At 44.2% G+C, this 20511-nt stretch overlaps 1 protein-coding gene across 1 annotated transcript in view; it reads right to left on the reverse strand.

Annotated features, from left to right (window-relative positions):
• KL (klotho) overlaps positions 1 to 14584 on the reverse strand; it is a 52028-nt gene extending 37444 nt beyond the window's left edge. Inside the window, exon 1 of the mRNA XM_034758644.1 lies at positions 13692 to 14584. Coding sequence (XP_034614535.1) covers positions 13692 to 14453 — 762 coding nt within the window. The 5' untranslated portion in view covers positions 14454 to 14584. The remainder of the gene's footprint in view (positions 1 to 13691) is intronic.
• Positions 14585 to 20511: the final 5927 nt, after the last annotated feature.

Here is a 20511-nt window from a genome sequence, read left to right on the forward strand (position 1 = left end):
GGGGCTAGGGCAGGACGGGGGCAGGGCTCCTCCCGTCCTCTTTTTTACTTGCTGAAATATGGTAACCCTAGATTATCTCCAGTGGTAGAAGCCCTCCCGTTGGTGTAGGTAGCATCTTCACTGAAGCACTGCAGCTGTGCCACTGCAGCCTTTGAAGTAGAGACAAGCCTTTAGGCTCCTTTGAAAAATCCCAAAGGTCAAATACCTATGTGCTCATATATTTTATTGAGGTGAATAGACTTACCATTTGATGTCACATCATATGTCATTTACCCTTTTCTCATGGATGGAGGGTGGAGCCCCCTTCAGGGAGGCTAGCCCCTGGCTCTGCCCCTTCTGCCTGCTTTCCCCCCCCCCCCCCCCCCCCCCCCCTGGGGGAGGCCCCCGGCCCCTGACCCCCCCCCCCCCCCCTCCACTTGCCCAGAGGAGCCCCGAGCCAGCTGCACCACGCCTCCTCAGACCCCAAGCTGCAGTGGGGAAAAGCGTCTTGGACTCTCTCCGGAAGAAGCTTTTGCTATGCCTCATTCAGGTTCCATGGCGGCTGAGGAGGCAGTATTTGCTACTCAAATTCCTGAGTTCATCAATAATCTCTCTGGAGTCCAGGGAGATTATTTATGAAGCCAGGAAGCTGAGTAGCAAATAACCGCCTCCTCAGCTGCCCTGGAACCTGCATAGGACATAATAAAACAAAAACTTCCCCCATAAACCCCACAACCGGGGTTCCAGTAGCAGAGCCTCCTCTGCCCTATTATACCCACTGCCTTTGCCTGTTCTGTTTTTCAGATTGTTTGGCACTCCCTCCCTTTCTCAGAGTCTTGAACTGGCAATGATGAATATGATCAATCACATCTCTGCAATCCAGATCAAGTGCAAAAATCTGCATCTTGGCCTTGAGCTCCATCACCTGCACTGTAGCTCATTAAATAATGAGTCCGACTCACCAAAATCATAAGTTTATCTTCAAAATCTTATGATTTGTAAACTAAAGTCATGGTGGAGTTTGCCAGCCTTCTGATATTTCTTGCCTTTGGGGAAGGCCAATTGCCCCGAATTCCATTTTAGGTTTAAATGTCAAGCTTTAAAAACACATCACACAAATGCAGGCCTCCTTGTTTGCGACTCAGAGGGGAATCCACTTACCAACACATACCCCTAAGTCTGCCTCCTGCTCCCCACTTTCTCCTGACTCCTCATAGGATCAGGTCCAGTTTTCTAACACATTCCTCATGCCATTTTCCTCACAGTCTCACTACCAGCACCTCTGCATTCTTCTTTCCCCTGCCTGGCTTTCACATGGCCACTAAGAGGCCACCATTTTGGAAATAATGGGAGATGCTGGCCATTTTAGCTCAGGGCAGTCCCGCTGTCAGGGGGACCATCTTGCTGAGGGCAGCCTGTGGCTATGTTTATAGTTGAATAAGATATAAAATATGATGCCAACAATACAGTAAAGTACATTATCATAATAAAGGGCCCAATCCAATGTCCATTTAAATTAATGGGTTTCTAGCATTGACCTTTTTGTAAAGAAAATTAAATTGAAATCTAAGTAAGAGGACATAATTAATTATAGTCCATAAAGTGAATTAACACCACTTCATCTGACTACACAATGTATTTCAAACTAACTTTCTCAAAAGAGAACCAATAATTGGCATGGGACTAGTGTTTGCAAATACTTGTGGCTTAAGGCAACACAATCAGGATAATGAATCAGTGACCAGGTTCAAGAGTTACTGGGGCTGCTTTTAAAATGAGATAATTTTTTTAAAATGCTAAAAGTTAAATAAACAAATTAAGTAAACTTTGCCCTTAGCTCTGGACAACAACTGATCTGCTAAATACACAGAGCAATAACTGAAAAAGAGAGCTGATTAAAAAATAGCTCTGATAATTACCGTGGACATTTATCAGATAGTACCATTTATTAGCTACAAAAACCAGATTACCTTTTGCTGTTTTCTTTAGAAGCAAATGAATATTCTTATCTATCCAACTGTAAAAGCAAACATTCTATATTGGGATGGACATGTAATGATTCTAGCAGTGCCAAAGTTTCCTAACCTTTGCTAAGGACATTAAGCTGTAAATAGATTTCTAGGTTGACTTTTGGACTTACAAAATAGCAAGGCATTACCATAAAATAATCTCGCCTGGCTGATTTTAAACTGTCCTGTTGCTCTGCGCTATGGTGGTAAACTGGAGTAAAACATAAGTCCAAGATCTATGGCTATTACAGCCTTAAAATTGGAGGAATGATTGTCTCAATTTCAGGGACTGCTGGGAGTCTCAAAATTAATTGATGTTCACTAAAGCTGAGTGGAAATTTTTCCAACACAACACCGTTCCGTCAGAAAAACATAATTCACTGAAACCAAAATAAACACTCAGGAAACCTGTTGATTTTGACAAATCTCCATCAGAAACCTTCCTGGTTTCCTGCCAGCTTGTGGGCCTCCCCTGCAGCCCACCTAGCAGGCTGCCACAGAGCCAGAACCCCCAGGCTCTCCAGCTCGCAAGCCAGCTAGCTCTCTGATAGTCAGACCCAGCTGACATGGGAGGTGGGAAGCTGAAGGAGCCCCAGCCAGGTGGCATACTGCAGATCTGGGGTTTCCAGGCTCCCAACCTCCAAGCCTCCCATGGCTTCCAGGCTCCCAACTCACCATTTGCCTGCCTGTTTTGAAATTATCAAACAATGTATTTTGGTTTTTCAAATAAATTGTTTTAATAATCTTTGTTGCAATGAGAATTTCTAAATTTTTGGTTTTGTCTGAATTGAAACAAAAACAGATTTTGAAATCCTCAATGAAACTGAATTGCCATTCTCTGCTCAGCTGTAATACACACAGAAATGAAGAGTCATGGGTTTTGCATGTCAGAGAGGCAATGTACTTTAATTTGGGCTAATTCAGAAACTCTGGAAGTTAGTTACCTGGCAGATGCTGGACCAAGTTACACCAGTTAAAATTCAAAATACCTCCATTGACATCAATGCAGATATACTGTGTAAAACTGGTGTTAAGCGGGAAGAGAATCAGTTCCAGAATCTGACCCACCGTATTTAATTTACAATTCTTTTGCCCACCCACAGAATGCTGAATCAGTGCAAGTTATACTACGTTACCAATTATGGGTGAGATTCACCAGCACAGTCTGGCTGCTTTGAGCTGCTCAGACAACACAAAACAGCCATAAATCTGGTTTAAATGGCAAGTTAAGCCATTATTACGACTGTCTTTCCCTGCTGAAGCAGTGTGAGGTGCCTCGAGCATGCCCATAAATCTGGTCCCCATATCCAGTTTTATGGCCAAATTAAATCAATGACTAATGTACATCATCTTTGAATTTGCTCATTGAATCCAACTCCTACTGATTGTACCCTACCTCTTACCAGCCAACCCTATCCCTGCAAGAAAAAATACTCTCAGCACTGGTTATCTGCACACATCTATTATTTTGGCCATATTTCAGGTTAGCGTGAAGCAATAGTTGAAGACAGGGGAAATTCATCTTTTGTTTCTTATTGTAGGTAGATCCGTGGAAGGAAGCTTTTATAACTCAGTGAAAACTTTATAACTTTATGGAAGGAGTTAGTGTCATAAAGAACACTGAGAGCCAGATTCTGCAAGTTACACCAAAATAAATCCAGAATGATTCCTATGAACCCATCAGTGTCTCTGGGCCCAATTCTGATTTCGTTTCCACCAAAGCAAAAGAGATCAGAATCAGGCCCCCAGAGGTTCAAATGCTGAGTAGGAGATAAGGAGATAATGTCTTTTACCCCAGAGTTCCCGTATAGCTTTCTGCTAAGATGTGCTGAATAGAGATTGCTCTTCTCTTTGTCATAGCTCGCACAGCTTTGCTGTCTTCAGTCAAGAAGGAAAGGCAGGAATTACAAAATGATAAATGCTATCTCAAATTAAGCTAACAATTTCACCCTTTAAAAACTGAAGTTGTTTTTTATTCCAAATATCCAGACAAAATGTTTAAGTACGGGTAGGGATTATTCCCACCCTTTACCTGGAATACTAGGGAAAAATTGTAAAAATAAGGAGAAATGTAAAAATAAAAATTTGTACAAATACAGAGTAGAACTGTGCACCTCATGAAGTATTTAAGGAGTGCTCTGTAGAAGCATTCAAGTCAAGAAAGCAGCCACTCCTGCAGCCCTTAATCATAAGAGTGGGCCCACAGCCCCACTATTTCCAATGGGACTATTCCTGTGAATAAGGGCTGTGGGATTGCGCACTGGATCTTGATCAAAGCCCACTGAAATTAGTGGGAGTCTTTCCATTGACTCCAGTGGGTTTTGAATTAGGCCCTCAAAAGTACAATTATAAAGAAGCAAAGGTTCTGAGTTGCTTGACTGAAGTGTCAGTATCAAGAGGTCCCTTCCACTCTATCATCTTTTATTAGATTAACATAGAAAAGGGTATCAACAAAGAGCAAAAACCTTTCGACTTTCAGTCCTTCAGTGCCTAGTAAAGTTTTAGGAAGGATTATTTTGGTGCCTATCCAAATGCCCTTTATCTTTATTAAACTGCAGTTAACCAAAAGTTCACTATCTTCCTGGCAATGAGCAGAAAATATCCTATCCAATATGTACCAATGTCAAACTAGAACTTTGATCTTAAATAAAAATATTGGCACTGCTTACATAGGAAAGCAACAACAAAGAACTTACACATAAAGGGCATGTCTTCACTACCGGCTGGATCGTCAGGGAGTGATCGATCCAGTGGGGATCGATTTATTGTGTCTAGTCTAGATGTGATAAATCGATCCCTGAGCGCTCTCAAGTCGGCTCCTGTACTCCAGCTCGGCGAGAGGCACAGGCAGAGTCGACTGGGGAGCGGCAGCAGTCAACTCACCGTAGTGAAGACATCACAGTAAGTAGATCTAAGTACATGAACTTCAGCTTTTCCTTTTATCTCTTCTGATCAAGACATAATATGCCTACAGTTGAAGGACATCCATTTAGAGCCTAACCTTATCACTCTTACACACCTTGAATAGCATCTTACTTCACAAGTAGCCTAAGTAGCCAATTGCAGAGTAAGATATCACTCAATGTTAGGAATGTGGTAAAACAGGGACTTTATTTACTCAGACTATTTGAAAACAATTCATTCTGTGAATGTAGTGTGCAATCATATGCTTGGAGGACAAAATGGGGTTACTTTCATCCTTTCTTCACCAGGTATTAACAGTTGATTTTTATAAAAGTACAACCAACCCAAGAATTCTTGCCTTCTGTTTTAGCATACTTTACAACTGAACTCTTACTTTTTGTTTTTAATTTTTTTCATTCATGATGAAAGCTTCAAAGAGTTTCTCACCTCACAAATGGTAGAATTGTGACTATATCAGAACCGCCTATATCAAGATTACATTATATGGAATCATGGTGTCTAGTCTGAATCCTCTCTACTGATTTAATTATACTTGTTCGTCATCTCTGACGCTTTAAAGCCACATGACTCAAAAGATGAGTGATTAATTTCTATTGAAATAAAATATTTGCAAACAAATACTATCAAAGAAGAGGAAAGGACAGATACTAAAAGCTAGAAATTAGATATTTTCTTATTTGTTTCCATTTCCATTGTAATTGGTAATATTAAAAAAAATGAAGGAGAAAATCTGCATGATGTGGTAAAACAGGATTATTTACAGTTGCTCCTTGTTAAAAAAAAATCTGTTAGATATATTTCTACAATAACTATCAGGTGTATTCACCTCTAACTGGCCAAGTTCTGCTCTCAGTTATTTCAGAATAAATAGATCAATTGACTTCAATGGACCTACTCTGCATTTCCAAGTGAACAGAATTTGGTGCACTGACTATGCATTATTCTTATTTAATATAAAGGAAGTGGTGTGCATGAATTGAGGAGAAAGTTCCTAGATTTTAATTTTTCACACTTTTTAGGGTTTAGTGTTCAATGGTCAAACCCCAAAAGGTCAACACCTAAGAACAGTATTTATCCAGGAAAAGGAGAGGAGAGTCAACATCCTGTCTACAATGTGACTGGTTTCTAGGAATCAGCTCCTCTCCACGTCTTGAAGAAATAAATGTGTTGTTCAGTTTCTGAAAATGCAGTTTATATTGTGAAAATTGGCCCAAATTCAATGCACAAACAATTCACTTAGATCAAGAAACAGAAAAAATGTATTTGCAGAAACAGAACATTTCTCTGATTCTTTGAGGAGAAAGGGGACCGGCCACCAATACTCTAGTCACTCAGTAAGGGGACACTGACTCTTCTCTTCCTTATCTGAAGGATAGTGTTGCCCCTTTTCAATCTGAGGGGCTCGTCAAACTTCGGGCTCTTGGAGGTGTTCCAAATGGAAGTATAAACTGACTATGGAATCTCATGTTTTCTTTGATGCAATCTTGTTTATTTACAAGGAATATACAAGGTCCTGCTTCTCCAAATACAGGAGGAACTAGAATCAAAACAATAGCTTCTTAGGCCTAGTCTACACTAGAAAATTAGGTCGGTTTAACTATGGCAGTCAGAGACAGAGCCGGCACTAGGCATAAGCAATTACTTAGTCTGCTTAGGGCCGCAAGCAGCTCAAAGGGACCCCTATTCGCTTTTTATTATGTGTTGTATGTGGAGCCCCCCCAGAGTTTTCCCACTTATGGCCTCCAATGGGCTAGCACCACCTCTGATCAGAGATGTGAAAAATCCACACCCCTCAGTGGCATTGTTAAGCTGACCTAAGTCCTCATGTAGACAGCACTAAATCGACAGAAGAATTCTTCTATGAACCTAGCTAATGCCTCTTGGGCAAGTGGATTACCTACGCTGACAGGATAATCTCGCCTGTCAGCGTAGGTAGTGTTTACACTGAAGCCAGGGCCGGCTCCAGGCACCAGGCAACCAAGCACATGCTTGGGGCGGCACCTGGTAAGGGGCGGCCAATCTTGGGGTGGCAGGGGGCGGCGCGGCGCTCAGCGGGGGGAGGGGGAGGACGCTCCGGCGGCATGGCGCTCAGCGGGGGGCGCTCTGGCGGCGGGGGTTTTCCGGCAGCGCAGCGCTCGGCGGGCGGGGGGGTCTGGCGGCATGGCGCTCGGGAGGGGGGGCTCGGGGGGCAGCGCTTTTTTTTGCTGCTTGGGGCAGCAAAAAAGTTAGAGCCAGCCCTGACTGAAGCACTACAATGGCACAGCTGTGCCACTGTGGCATTTTAAGTATAAATATGCCCTTAGCTTACAGTCCCAAGCCTCCTGAGTCAACACTAGACCCAAAACCCCTCTCCAGTTTTTTTCCAGGGTCATACACCATGCTCACAGGCTGTTGCTTGGATTTCTTGCTTCTTGCCTCTGAGTCTGTCTCTGTTCTAAGTAACAGAGGGTCCTGTGGCACCTTTAAGACTAACAGAAGTATTGGGAGCATAAGCTTTCATGGGTAAAAACCTCACTTCTTCAGATGCAAGATGTCTCTGTTGTCTGTCTGTCTAAGTTTCTGTATCTGCAGCCCAGTTTCTCCCTCTAATCTCTCTCTCACACCCACACACAAAGAGTGGAAACCTCCAGCTACATGGTGCTGGTTTGTGAGGTGTGGCCTCTTAACTGTCTCTTACAACTATCTTAAGTGAAGGGCGTATTCACACATCAGTTTTAACAAGGTTGTAACTCAGCCCATAACAAGGTTTAACTCAGCTCATAAAAATAGGATGGATCCTATAATAAAATAATAATAAAAAAAAATGGAGATATCCCATCTCCTAGAACTGGAAGGGACCTTGAAAGGTCATTGAGTCCAGCCCCCTGCCTTCACTAGCAGGACCAAGTACTGATTTTGCCCCAGATCCCCAAGTGGCCCCCTCAAGGATTGAACTCACAACCCTGGGTTTAGCAGGCCAACACTCAAACCACTGAGCTATCCCTCCCCCCAATATGTGTCAGCTTTCTACCATTCTGTTTTCTGGCTGTAAACTTGAGGGGGTGTCAACCTCTATGGATTCAACTTGTTCTATTCAACTTCTTTTGTTAATAAAAGCACATAATCGCACCCATTTCTTACCCAGTTTTGGAGTCTTAGACAAGTCTGTGACAGTGTACCCCATAAGGCTTTATGGGGAGGGGGTGCTTATAAATGTACGTATGACATAACTGGAATATGTTTTGTGCTGCCTGTGCCATGTAACATATCTCCGTAAGGGTTATGGTCTACTATATCTATTCATCCTATTTGTACATATATATCATTTTCTACTCAAGGTTAAGAATATGGGCTGTATGCTTGCCTGATTTCTAAGTAAGCTTTGTGAGGCATTTGGTCAGCTTCTTTAGGAAGGAATTTGCCAGGTTAAGTACCTGATCAGGAGACACTTAGGGAACAATGCATCTTGGAATGCTCCAATCCACATGAGAAGTCTTCCTGGAGACATGCAAGATGCCATGTGGACAATGGCGTTGGCCTGCAAAGACTGAGTCACGCAGGGGCATGTGACTTGCCCAGGTGACTCCAAAACTCCATCTTGGAGCTGGCCTTTGCATAGGAGGGAGGTCTCCACCCACAAGAGAGAGTCTATTTAAACCTGTGGGAGACCCCTCCATTTTGTCTTCAGCTGGCTAAAGAAGGAGCCTCTCCACCCCCCCCCCAGGATACTTGAAGGAGACTGAAACAAAGGACAGTAACTACAGGGGGTGTGAGTGATTGCTGGACCCAGGCTAAAAGGAGCTTAGCCTGTAAAAGGGAGCACTCTGGAACTGGTGAGGAAATTATCTGTATTCAGTTTGATTAGGCATAGATCTGCGCATTTTATTTTATTTTGCTTGGTGACTTACTTTGTTCTGTCTGTTACTACTTTGAACCACTTAAATCCTACTGTCTGTATTTAATAAAATCACTTTCTATTTAGTAATTCACTCAGAGTATGTATTAATACCTGGGGGAGCAAACAACTGTGCATATCTCTCTATCAGTGTTATAGAGGGCGAACAATTTATGAGTTTGCCCTGCATAAGCTTTATGCAGGGTAAAACGGATTTATCTGGGTTTAGACCCCATTGGGAGTTGGGCATCTGAGTGCTAAAGACAAGCACACTACTGCGAGCTGTTTTCAGGTAAACTTGCAGCTTTGGGACAGGAGATTCTGACCCTGGATCTGTGTCTGGAGCCAGACGGGAGTGTCTGGCTCAGCAGGACAGGGTGCTGGAGTCCTGAGCTGGCAGGGAAAACAGAAGCAGGGGTAGTCTTTGCACATCGGGTGGCAGCTCCCAGGGGGGTTTCTGTGATCCAACCCGTCACAAAGTCAAAAACAAAGCGTTAGCTTAAGAAAAATATTCATTTTCCCCAGTACCCTAAAACTAAGAGCCAGATCTTCAGCTGGTGTAAATCAGCATAGCTGCATTGACTTCAGTAGAACTATCCCGTAGTTTGTTTCCTACATACTCTGGGAGAACAAAAATAATCTAAAGTATACTCACCTACATTATACATCTTCCTTATTATTTATTAGTTAGATAAAATGTGCCTTATTTTATCAATTCAGAATTTGAAATGAGGCTACTGCAAAGAGCTTTATAACTAGTGAGTGGACATTTATAGAACATGTGACGCTTTCAAGTGGTACCCGGGGTTGTGAGGCACCTTGCTAATACCTTCCCTTAGCATGAGGAAGCCTTATCTGTGCCTTCTGCTGGTCAGCTCCCCAACTCTATGTGCAAAGGCAACACAAGCATGCCCCTCTAGGCCTAGGCAGGCCTCACTGCCTACACGTTAGCAATAGGTACACTGCAACCCCCAAGCCTTCTGAGCATATCCCTGGAGGCCCCAGCCCCTGATCCACTGGACGGACACTCACAGAATTCCCAAGATCCACTGTTCCCAAAGGAGCAGTACACCCTGCTTACCAGATTCACCTCAGGATCACTGCTCCACTCAACTCACAGCACTTATATTTGTTAATAGTGAAATTAAGTATAAGTTTATTTAACAAAGCACAGAGACCGAAGTAATAACAAGTAGTATTGGAAACAAATGGTTACATATAAAATAAAACCATAACATGCATTCTAGAACCTAAACTTAATTAACTAGATACTTTCATGTCTTGTAGAGTAATGTTCACCCGAAGTCTTTTCAGTGTTTTACAGACAGTCTGGCTGGGACCCTCCTTTCATACAACAAACACGCTGTTAGCTTGTCTCCTCAGTGAAGGATCCTGTGTTTTTTGTGCCTTCCCTGACATACCAGACTAATCCTTTTATCTTTGTCATAAAGAGTATACCCCCCTGCTATTTTATTTCTTCCTGTAGATTTTCTCTCTTGTAGATTTTGCAGGGTTTTTTTGACTGACTTTTAGCTTAGTGTGCAAATAAGCCTCCACTGTGAGACATACAATGCACAATACACACGTGGCCAGACAGAGACATAAGCATCTGTTTCCTCCTGCCTGAAAGGAACATGTCCAAGGTATGTCACTGCCCGGTGACCTGCCTTAACTCCCAGACATTAAGAACATACTTTTTTAGTATAGCTACATAATTTCTGAAATATTATCCATACATACATTTCACAATGATAAAGATGACCAGTGGGTTACGGACTCTCAGTAGAGACCTCACATGTCAACCTTTGGTTATGCAGCTATTTGACTCAGGGAATCCCTGTAAAAATCTTTGCAACCCCTATGCCCTCTGGCACTTAGCACTGAGAAGTCCCTGGGTCATGCATGCTTATATTTCTCTCCAAAATTAGCACTGTGCACATGCAGTAATTGGGCATGCAGTTTTACTAGCAAGCACTTCAACATTTTCAACAGGTGGTGCTATTGGACAAATCCTACAAAGGTGACTTCTATAGGAGATGAAGTTGCCTCAGCACTTCACAGGAAGCTCACAGCATTTTGCAGGATTGGGCTCTAAATCATGAGAGCTACTGTGAAACTAAAAGAGCACAAGAAGTGGTAGGTTGGCCGGGGTTATGACCATAAGCATTCAAGTGACTATGCAACATGATTAGGCACATATTTAGGCACCTAAATTTAATCAACGTATTTATGCTTGCAAGTATTCATGATGTATTTTAGAAGTTCTCTATTTATAAACAGGTTTCAGAGTAACAGCCGTGTTAGTCTGTATCCGCAAAAAGAAGAACAGGAGTACTTGTGGCACCTTAGAGACTAACAAATTTATTAGAGCATAAGCTTTCGTGGACTACAGCCCACTTCTGCATCCGAAGAAGTGGGCTGTAGTCCACGAAAACTTATGCTCTAATAAATTTGTTAGTCTCTAAGGTGCCACAAGTACTCCTGTTCTTCTTTTTGCGGATACAGACTAACACGGCTGTTACTCTGAAACCTGTTTATAAATAGAGAACTTCTAAAATACATCATGAATACTTGCAAGCATAAATACGTTGATTAAATTTAGGTGCCTAAATATGTGCCTAATCATGTTGCATAGTCACTTGAATGCTTATGGTCATAACCCCGGCCAACCTACCACTTCTTGTGCTCTTTTAGTTTCACAGTAGCTCTCATGATTTAGAGCCCAATCCTGCAAAATGCTGTGAGCTTCCTGTGAAGTGCTGAGGCAACTTCATCTCCNCACTTCTTCGGATGCATCCGAAGAAGTGGGCTGTAGTCCACGAAAGCTTATGCTCTAATAAATCTGTTAGTCTCTAAGTAGACAAAAGAATCTCTGCCACTAACAGTGATTAATTTATGCTGAGGCTTGCCAGGGCTGAGATACGGCACCTCTAAATTTGGCACTTCATAGCCTCAGCAACTCTGGGCTTGCCGTATCAGTTATGAAAGTAAAAAAAAAAAAAAACTGCTTGAGCCCTGACACAAATTACATTACAAATGGGAATGAAACCCAAGATTCCTGAATCTCACCACTGCTCTGCTGTCAGCAAATATCCATGAAAACTGCTGAAGAAGTGCATGTCTCATCCTCATCTAGTGCTGTTCCACAATGAGAATGACAGCCTATCAATGTTACTCAGTTAATCAGTTACTCGGTTAGCTCAAGTGGCAGTGGTCTGTGTGTGGATCTAAAAACTCCCTGCTTGATGATCCATGTGGGTGTCAATGTGATGCCACACGATGGAGTTTGGGGAGCAGGAGGAGTGTTTCAGTTTGCTTTAAAAAAATCTAGAATTTTACACACACACAAACTGTGTTAAAAGAACACTATTAAGGTTACAAAATAAACCACTCAAACGTTTTGAAATGCCTGTGCAACTTTAATTCAGTCCCCTTATGCATAAACATTATGATACCGTTTTTAAAGATCACATACTATAATTTTCTACAGGACTTTTGCCTTATTCAGTGCACTGAATGGGATGGTGCTACCACACACCTTCCAACTATTGCAACAAGGGGGTGGTTTATTCACAACCCTAAGCGACATAAATTATGCTTGTATAGGCTGTAGTGTAGACATCGCGCTAGCTACTATAACACGGGGACGTGGAGTTCCTTCGGTGATGGAAAAAACACTTCTGTCGTTGTAGTCTGTGGCTATGTCCTCATTACGGGGGGGGGTTGATTTAAGATATGCAAATTCAGCTACGCGAATAGCGTAGCTGAATTCGACGTATAGGAGCCAACTTACCCCACTGTGAGAATGGCGGCTCCCCCGTCGACGGCGCTTACTTCTACCTCCGCTGGTGGAGTACAAGCGTCGATTCAGGGATCGAATGTCGCGTCCCGACGAGACGCGATAATTTGATCCCCAAGAGATTGATTTCTACCCGCCGATTCAGGCAGGTAGTGTAGACGTAGCCTGTGTCTACCCTATGGTACCATAGCTTTGCTGCTGTAGCACCTGTAGTGTAAACAGGTGCTACACATTTCCTAAACATTATTTTTGTGGAGAAGACACTACATCATTCCATCACGCAGACGTATAGCACTGAAACTTTTTTTTATATTGCAGATGGCATAGTCAGAATTTGCAGATTTAATATAGTGGCAATTTTAGCAGGGATACCAAATGTATTTTATCTTCTCTGGTGGATGGCAATGAATTCACAAAGTCTGCGCACCACACAAAAGTTCACAGGTGGATAGACATTAGGGAGATGGATATTATCTGCAAGCAATCTACAAACATGTAAAACTCCACTTCATCTCCTTTGCCTGCCTCTGAATCCCATTTATCTGCCCTAGAAAATATCCTCTTGCCTCAGTAAATCCCAGTGTGACATATTTTCAGATTCCCCCAACTGTTCTTAGAGTAGGCGTACATCGTTTGCAATGCTCTTCCTAAGAACTTCCTTCCTTCCACGTTTCTTAGATCGGCAACTCCTGCCAGGCATTTTCTAACTTGGCCAAGTCCCGTATCACTGCTAGTGGAAATCTGCACTAACAAATCTGACTTTGTAAATCCCAGCTCCTCAGCTGCTTCCTCGGTGTGTGAACGAGAAAGCCCTTTTCCTCTCTTGCCCTCTCCTCCACTAGCCACCCCCATCTCCTCTCCCCTGTCCAGCCACCTCTCCTTCCCAGCTGGGGGAGGGATTTTCTCGCCTCTCCAACTCAGAGACGGGCTGGGAGAGGAGACTGAGGCGCTTTCGCCTTCTCCCTCCATTCCTACTTGTGGGGCAAACTCCTTGGCCGGCCGGCCTGCCATCCAGCTCGGCTGGGAGTGGGCATCGCCCCTCATCCATCCATCCCTAGGCGTTTCCTCCCCTCCATCCCCTGCCCGCGGGGCGCCCAGCCCTTACCTGGAGGAGGTTGTGCGCCGCCCTGTAGCCCAGCGGCGGGCCGCCCTTGACGCCCGGGGGCAGCCTGCCGGTGGCGTAGCCGTGCCAGGCCACCACGTAGGGGTTGTCGATGGTGAGCCAGTAGCGGACCTGGCCGCCGAAGTGCTTGAAGCAGAGCCCGGCGTAGTCCCGGAACAGCTCGGCCAGGGTCGGGCTGGCCCAGCCCCCGTAGGCGTCCTGCAGGCGCTGCGGCAGGTCCCAGTGGTAGAGGGTCACCACGGGCTCCACGCCCAGCTGCCGCAGGCGGGCCAGCAGGCGGCCGTAGTGCGCCAGGCCGGAGGGGCTGGGGGGCGCGGTGCCGTTGGGCAGCAGGCGCGCCCAGGAGAGCGAGAAGCGGTAGTGGGAGACGCCCAGGCGCCGCAGCCCCTCCGTGTCGCGGAAGAGGTTGTTGTAGCTGTCGCTGGCCACGTCCCCGCCGGCGGGCGCCGAGGGCAGCGGCTGGGGCTGGCGGGCGCCGGCCGGCGCCGCCCGGTGCGCGAAGGTGTCCCACACCGAGGCGCCTTTGCCGCCCTGGCGCCAGCCCCCCTCGGCCTGGTACGCGGCGCTGCCCGCCCCCCACAGGAAGCCCGCGGGGAAGGTGTCGTAGAGGAAGAGCTCGTCCTCCGGGTAGGGCAGGCGGGCGAAGCGAGCCCAGGTGCCCGCGCCTTGCCCGGGCTCCCCGCGCAGCCGGCGGCCGCTCAGCAGGCAGAGCAGCAGCAGGTGGAGCGGGGCCGCAGGTGTCATGCTGCCGGGAGGGCGGAGAGGGGACGCGTGTGAGCGCCTGGCTCCCGCCCCGCAGCCCCCTTTATCCCCTCCCCGCCCCCCGGGTGGGCACGGCCATTAATCATTACCTAGGTGCTCAGCGCCCTTCGGCAGCCTCGGCCGGGGAGGGGGCGAGCTGGATCCTCGGGGCGTCCTCAGCCGTGACTGGGGGGGGTCCTAGGGGTGCACGGCCCGCGCTGCCAGGATAGGGAAGGGGACGGGGAGCAGCTGCCCCGTAGGCTCCAACTTTTGTCCCCTGAGAAGCAGCGCGTCGGTTTGTCTCTTTCCCTCCCCTGCACCTGGCGCAAAGACACATGAGCGCTCCAGAGACAAACGCTGCGGGACCCATTGCAAAGGGCGGCAGGCGCTGAAGGGAGGCGGGTATTGAAATGGGGCACTGGGATGCCTGGTACCTAAAACGCCCGCGGTGCCCAACTTTAAGCACACGCCTTTGAACAGGAGCCCTTTGCGGCTGCCGCCTTGCTCCGCTTCCTTCTCTGGAGGGGGCCATTTCAAACCACTTGGGATGTTTTCTTTGAACCGATTAAATCAATGATTGATGGAGCACAAAGACAGGTGAGAAATAACCTGAGGCTCCTAAGGAGCAGTCCGCCATACTGTGTGGGGGTAGGATTCTCTCAGCAGCCCCGTGCAGCAGCCCAAATCTGACTGGGGAGACACTTATTGCCAGCCCCAGGCTTGGGCTGTGGCGGTGACCACGCTTTTAAGTGCAAAGCGCTGGTGCGGAATGGATTTATTGGACAGAAGTGACGAGTAAGCGTTTCACCAACTGTACCAAAGTCAACATAAAACAGTCTTCAAGAAACGTCTTAACAGGCGTCTAAACGTCAACTCTTCCAGAGCTCTTGAGACAAATGTATGATTAAATTGCCTTTCACGGTCATTTCTCCACCTGTGCGCATGGCTAATTAGGAAAGAAAGGGGGAAAGTACAAAAGCGTCCTGTAATCTTAGCTCCAACAGTGGAAAAACTGGCTGTGAGGACTCGGAGGAACTAAATGTATGTCTACACTGGAAACTTCAAAGCGCGCCCGGGGCAGCGCTTTGAAGTGCAAGTGTGGTCGCGCGCGAGTGCTGGGAGAGAGCTCTCCCAGTGCTCCTGGTAATCCACTTCCACGAGGGGATTAGTTCCGAGCCTGTCTACACTAGCGCTTTCAAGCGCTCAGTAGACTAGGTTTATGCTGCTAACTGGAAGGCTGTACTTGTGGTCGCAACGAGGCAAAGTTAGAATCACACCGACAATCACAAACAACAGAAATGGAACTGATTTATAACGCCCTGCAGTCACAACCCCCTTGCAGTACAGTTACATACAGCACTTTGTCTAGTAGTTTTAAATGTCAGAGGCACGGGGGCTCCAACCACCTCCTATAGAAAATTACTCTAAAAATAAATGTAGCCCATGTTTTTTCTACCCAGAATCTATTTCATGATACAATATCAAGAGTCACCGCAGCTGCGATCATTCCATTTATGCAATAAAAAAATAATTGACCAAGAACTCTATACTTTCTCACCCACACATATACTAGTTTCTGGGTAGCCACGCACAGGCAATATCCTATTTTCCTTTCTGGAGGGGAAGGGTATGGTATATGATTGTTTGCTGCATGAAATTAGAAATGCCTCACAGATCTTCACAGGGCAAAATCCATCAAGCAGGGTATTTAAGTTTAATGATTTTAGTCACTCCCTTTAATTGCTTGTGTGAATGTGATATGTGGACTGTTTCTAAAGGTCAGGTTTCAAATGGCTACTCTTCTTATCTCATTTAAACCAAAAAAATCCGACTAGAGCAGTCAAATAAAAAAAGTTGAAAAGGCCAGTATTTAAAATTCAAATATTTGAACTCTAACAGTTGTGGCATCTAAAAGCAATATGCATCTGCTAGAGAGGCTGATAACTACAGATAGATGTTCCCAGGAGATAAAGTTATTATTTAACCAAAGAATGAAAGTATTATGATAATTTAACTATTTTTAGAAAAATAATTGGCTGCAGAGGGGAAAAGGCAGGTAATTGCTTATAATTCATTGTATCTCAAGCAGCAATTGCTGGTGAAGCTGGAGGTTTTACCTATTTTTTAGGTTGGTTCTAACCTTTCACAAGCACGACAGACCATTTTACTTGGCCTTTGATAGTGTTCCATCTTTTTCCCTTTTGGCACTGATTAGACTTGAAAGGGTTTGGCTGCTTTGTTTTTTAAATATAGGAACCCAAATTTGCCATACTGGATCATACCACTTTAAATTAATCAGAATTAATGGAGATTCTTCTGTCAGATGGCTAGAGCTTTAAGTTCATGGCTGTACAGGGGCAGACTGTACCCATTAATGCTGTGTGCAGGAAATTTATGAAATGGAAGCAAATAAGAGTGAAGGTAGGGGTTGATACTGTGATGGTGGTTAATCAGCTGCAAGGAGTGTATTTCCAGGCTGATAACCAGACAGTAGCAATACAATCTGATCAGCTGGATACATTCTATTCCAGTCCAATTAAATAACAATTTGTTTCAAACAGGGCAATAGAAAAAAATTCTGAGTTTGTGCTGAGTAGCACCTAAAAGGTTTAATCAGTTGCCCCAGCAAGGAGTCTGGTGGCACCTTAAAGACTAACAGATTTATTTGGGCATAAGCTTTCGTGGGTAAAAACCTCACTTCTTCAGATGCATAGAGTGAAAGTTCCAGATGCAGGCATTATATACTGACACCTGGAGAGGAGGGAGTTACTTCGCAAGTGGAGAACCACTGTTGTCAGGGCCAATTCAATCAGGGTGGATGTAGTCCACTCCCAATAATAGATGAGGAGGTTTCAATTCCAGGAGAGGAAAAGCTGCTTCTGTAATGAGCCAGCCACTCCCAGTCCCTATTCAAGCCCAGATTCGTTTTACCCATGAAAGCATATGCCCAAATAAATCTGTTAGTCTTTAAGGTGCCACCAGACTCCTTGTTGTTTTTGTAGATACAGACTAACATGGCTACCCCCTGATACTTGCCCCAAGCAGTAAATTAGGACGGAAACCAATGAAACATTTCAGTGCAAAGAGCGGTTTAATTTTTCTGGTACTGTACAGTGAAAATACCTTGTTTGTTGGGTGGTCTGTGAGTTTTGCATTGCTTTTAAACATGCTCTTTTATGTAACATGCCAGGTTGCTGTTCTCTGTTTTTTTTCCTATGAGTTTACTGGTTAAGGAAGAGGAACATATGATAACTATTATTAATCTTAAAGGTAGTGACCAGAGGCTCCAGTCATACTTGGGCCCTTTGTGCTGGGTGCTGTACAAACACATGGTAAGAAACAGTTCCTATTCTGAAGAACTTGCACCTCAGAACTGCCATGGACTTCACTGTGTAATGAGTGTAGAATGAAGGTCATTCTGCTACTGATCTGAGTTCTTAAATCGATCCAGTTTACCCCATACCATGATATCTGAGCACCTCACAATGTTTTTAATTTATTTATCCTCACATCATCACTGTGTTACCACTTAAACAGTTTTACATTTCTTAAATAGAAGATTTGTAAGTCATCTTTATAACTAAACTGTGCTCCGTGGTAAAAGTAAATCAAAATAGGAAAGGGAACTCACGTGTTTTGGTGGTTGTCCCTGGTCATGACACCAGACCATCTTGAGGTATGGAATGCAGCAAGAAGAAGAGAATGCGGAGAAGAGAAGAAATGTATCCGTAAGTTCCTTTGCCCAAACAAGCCCAAAGCCATCTAGGTAAAGGTGTGGGCAGTGTGTGGAGCTGTGCAATAGTGCATCTCTGAAGCTCCCCATTCCCTTTCCAATAAATCCCATTGTATAAATTTAACCAGGAAGGAGACTCTGAACTGATGTAGAAACAAATACAAATGGGGGAGGGGAGGTGTTTCCCTTGGAGAATTTTTAAATATCTGATGCAACATTTATGAAGATGTTTTACAAGAGCACTTTTATGAAAAAGGAAACACATCTGATATAGTTGCCAATGACAACTATATATTCTGTTAAAAAAACACCAGTGAGTTTGCACCATTAACATCAAGGCGCCTGTCAGTCATACATACTTAAAAATTAAAACCATGACCGGTGTTAGTAGAAATGAAGAACAAAGACAAAAAAAAAAAAAAAAACAGGGAAGCTTATCCTGCTACTCTGTGCATACAATACTGGGCTCATTCCCATCCACAACTAGATCTCTTAACCCCCTTCCTCCTTCTCGGTCATGTCCCCTAAAAACTAAGTTAATGGTTACATATTTCATTGTAATATTTTGACACAAGACTTTCTATATTACAGTGTCTTTTTAAAAAGCTTACATTGTCTCCCAGATTTTCTCTTTTCTTTTCCTTCCTTTCATTCATTCCCCCCCCCACGTACTCCTATGTCTGCCTTTCTCTTTTCATTAATCTTTAGTTTTCTCTGTGATTAACTATTATTTCCCCCATACTTTTTCTAGTGCCCTAGTTCTCTTCCTCCACCTCTTTTATCTTAATTTCCTTCATTTCCCCCTCCCCACCATCATCTCAATTCACACACACACACACTCTCTCTCTCTCTCTCTCTCTCTCTCTCTTCATCTCATCCCCTTCCCATGACTCACTTACAACCAGGGTATGAGAATGGAATATTCTGAGTGAACATAGTTCTCTCAATCACCCTCCCATTCTTAGCTTCCCATCTTCTCCTCTCTCCCCCTGTTCCTATCTTCTGTCAGGCCACATCCTAATTCCATCTTCAAGTCTCTTGCTCCAATCTCTTACATTTTCCCCCAGTCATTCCTCCTTGATTCCATCTCCACAAAGGATGAAAGAACTGACAGGTCTGTTTTATTGCCTCTAGGATCTAGCTAGGTCTCTCTTTTCTTCTAGAGAAGAAGGTAAGGTAGTATCAAGATGTGTCCCCTTCCTGTGCTCTGTCCCAGAATGGGTGAGAAAGTCAATGGAGGAACAGATCTTCCTCTAGAGAACAGAAGATTTGTAGAGAACTTGTCCTGACTCGGACATCTTGTCTTCTCTTGTCAGGTTCAGCTACTATTCCATCTATTGGCAGGAAGGCTGAGGACCTCAGAAGCTCTCCACCAGGCTCTAGCGCCTCCTGATACTACTAGTTCATATTCCTTCAGAGTCCTCACTTGACCAAAGAGGATGGGAAATTCTGTGGGACAGTCCCAGTAAAAGGAAGAATGAAATGAGCTCTCAGTCTGCTTTTAATAGAGCAGAGAAAACTGTACTCTGTCTGCCATTCTCCCCTTTAATTTCAGGTTGTGTGCAAACCAGCATTTTGAAACCAGTTAGGTTTGGTCCTCAAATGATACTACAAAAGCTTGATTGTGTGCCACTGGCTCAGTTTAGAAGTGACAACACACTAAAAGTACCTAAGGTGACCTTTCATATAAGAACACATCCTTAGTTCAGGTATACCTGAAACACTTCAATTCACTGTTGACAGTCCTAATCTTTCAAAACTGCTGGCCAGATGCTATGTCTACTATGATGAGTAAGATCCACAAGGGTTTAAATTAATAGATAATGTTGTCTTACTTTAGTTACTATTAAAATGAATGCAGTGTAGAGTTTTCAATATAATTTATATCTGTAAAATTCTGTCCAGACAAACAGTCTACAGATCACTTTCTGCAGGGAGATTGATGAGAACTGCTCTTGCAGAAGTTACACAGCAGGACAAGTAACTGCTAACAAAATTCATACTTATAGTGAGCAGCTGAATGATAACATAGATCAAGTATTTGTTTCTTGCTGGGTACAGCTCATGCAAATATTGGTCCATTTTTACCATGAAAGGAAGATTTGGTTAAGCAGGAATAAGTATGGTTTTAAAGTATAGTAGCATTGTGTGTATTGCTGCAGTAAATGTTCCATCCACGTTTTCCTTCTGAAAGAAACAACTAAGTTCAGGGAATTATATAATTTTAAATTAAATTGGGCTGAAACTTCATAAGCATGTCATTTCAAACTATAATGCACTGCATTTTAATACGTGCACAGAGAATTTGTATGGCTACACATGCAAACA

Source organism: Trachemys scripta, chromosome 1 (assembly GCF_013100865.1).
Source record: "Trachemys scripta elegans isolate TJP31775 chromosome 1, CAS_Tse_1.0, whole genome shotgun sequence".
Taxonomy (NCBI): domain Eukaryota; kingdom Metazoa; phylum Chordata; order Testudines; family Emydidae; genus Trachemys; species Trachemys scripta.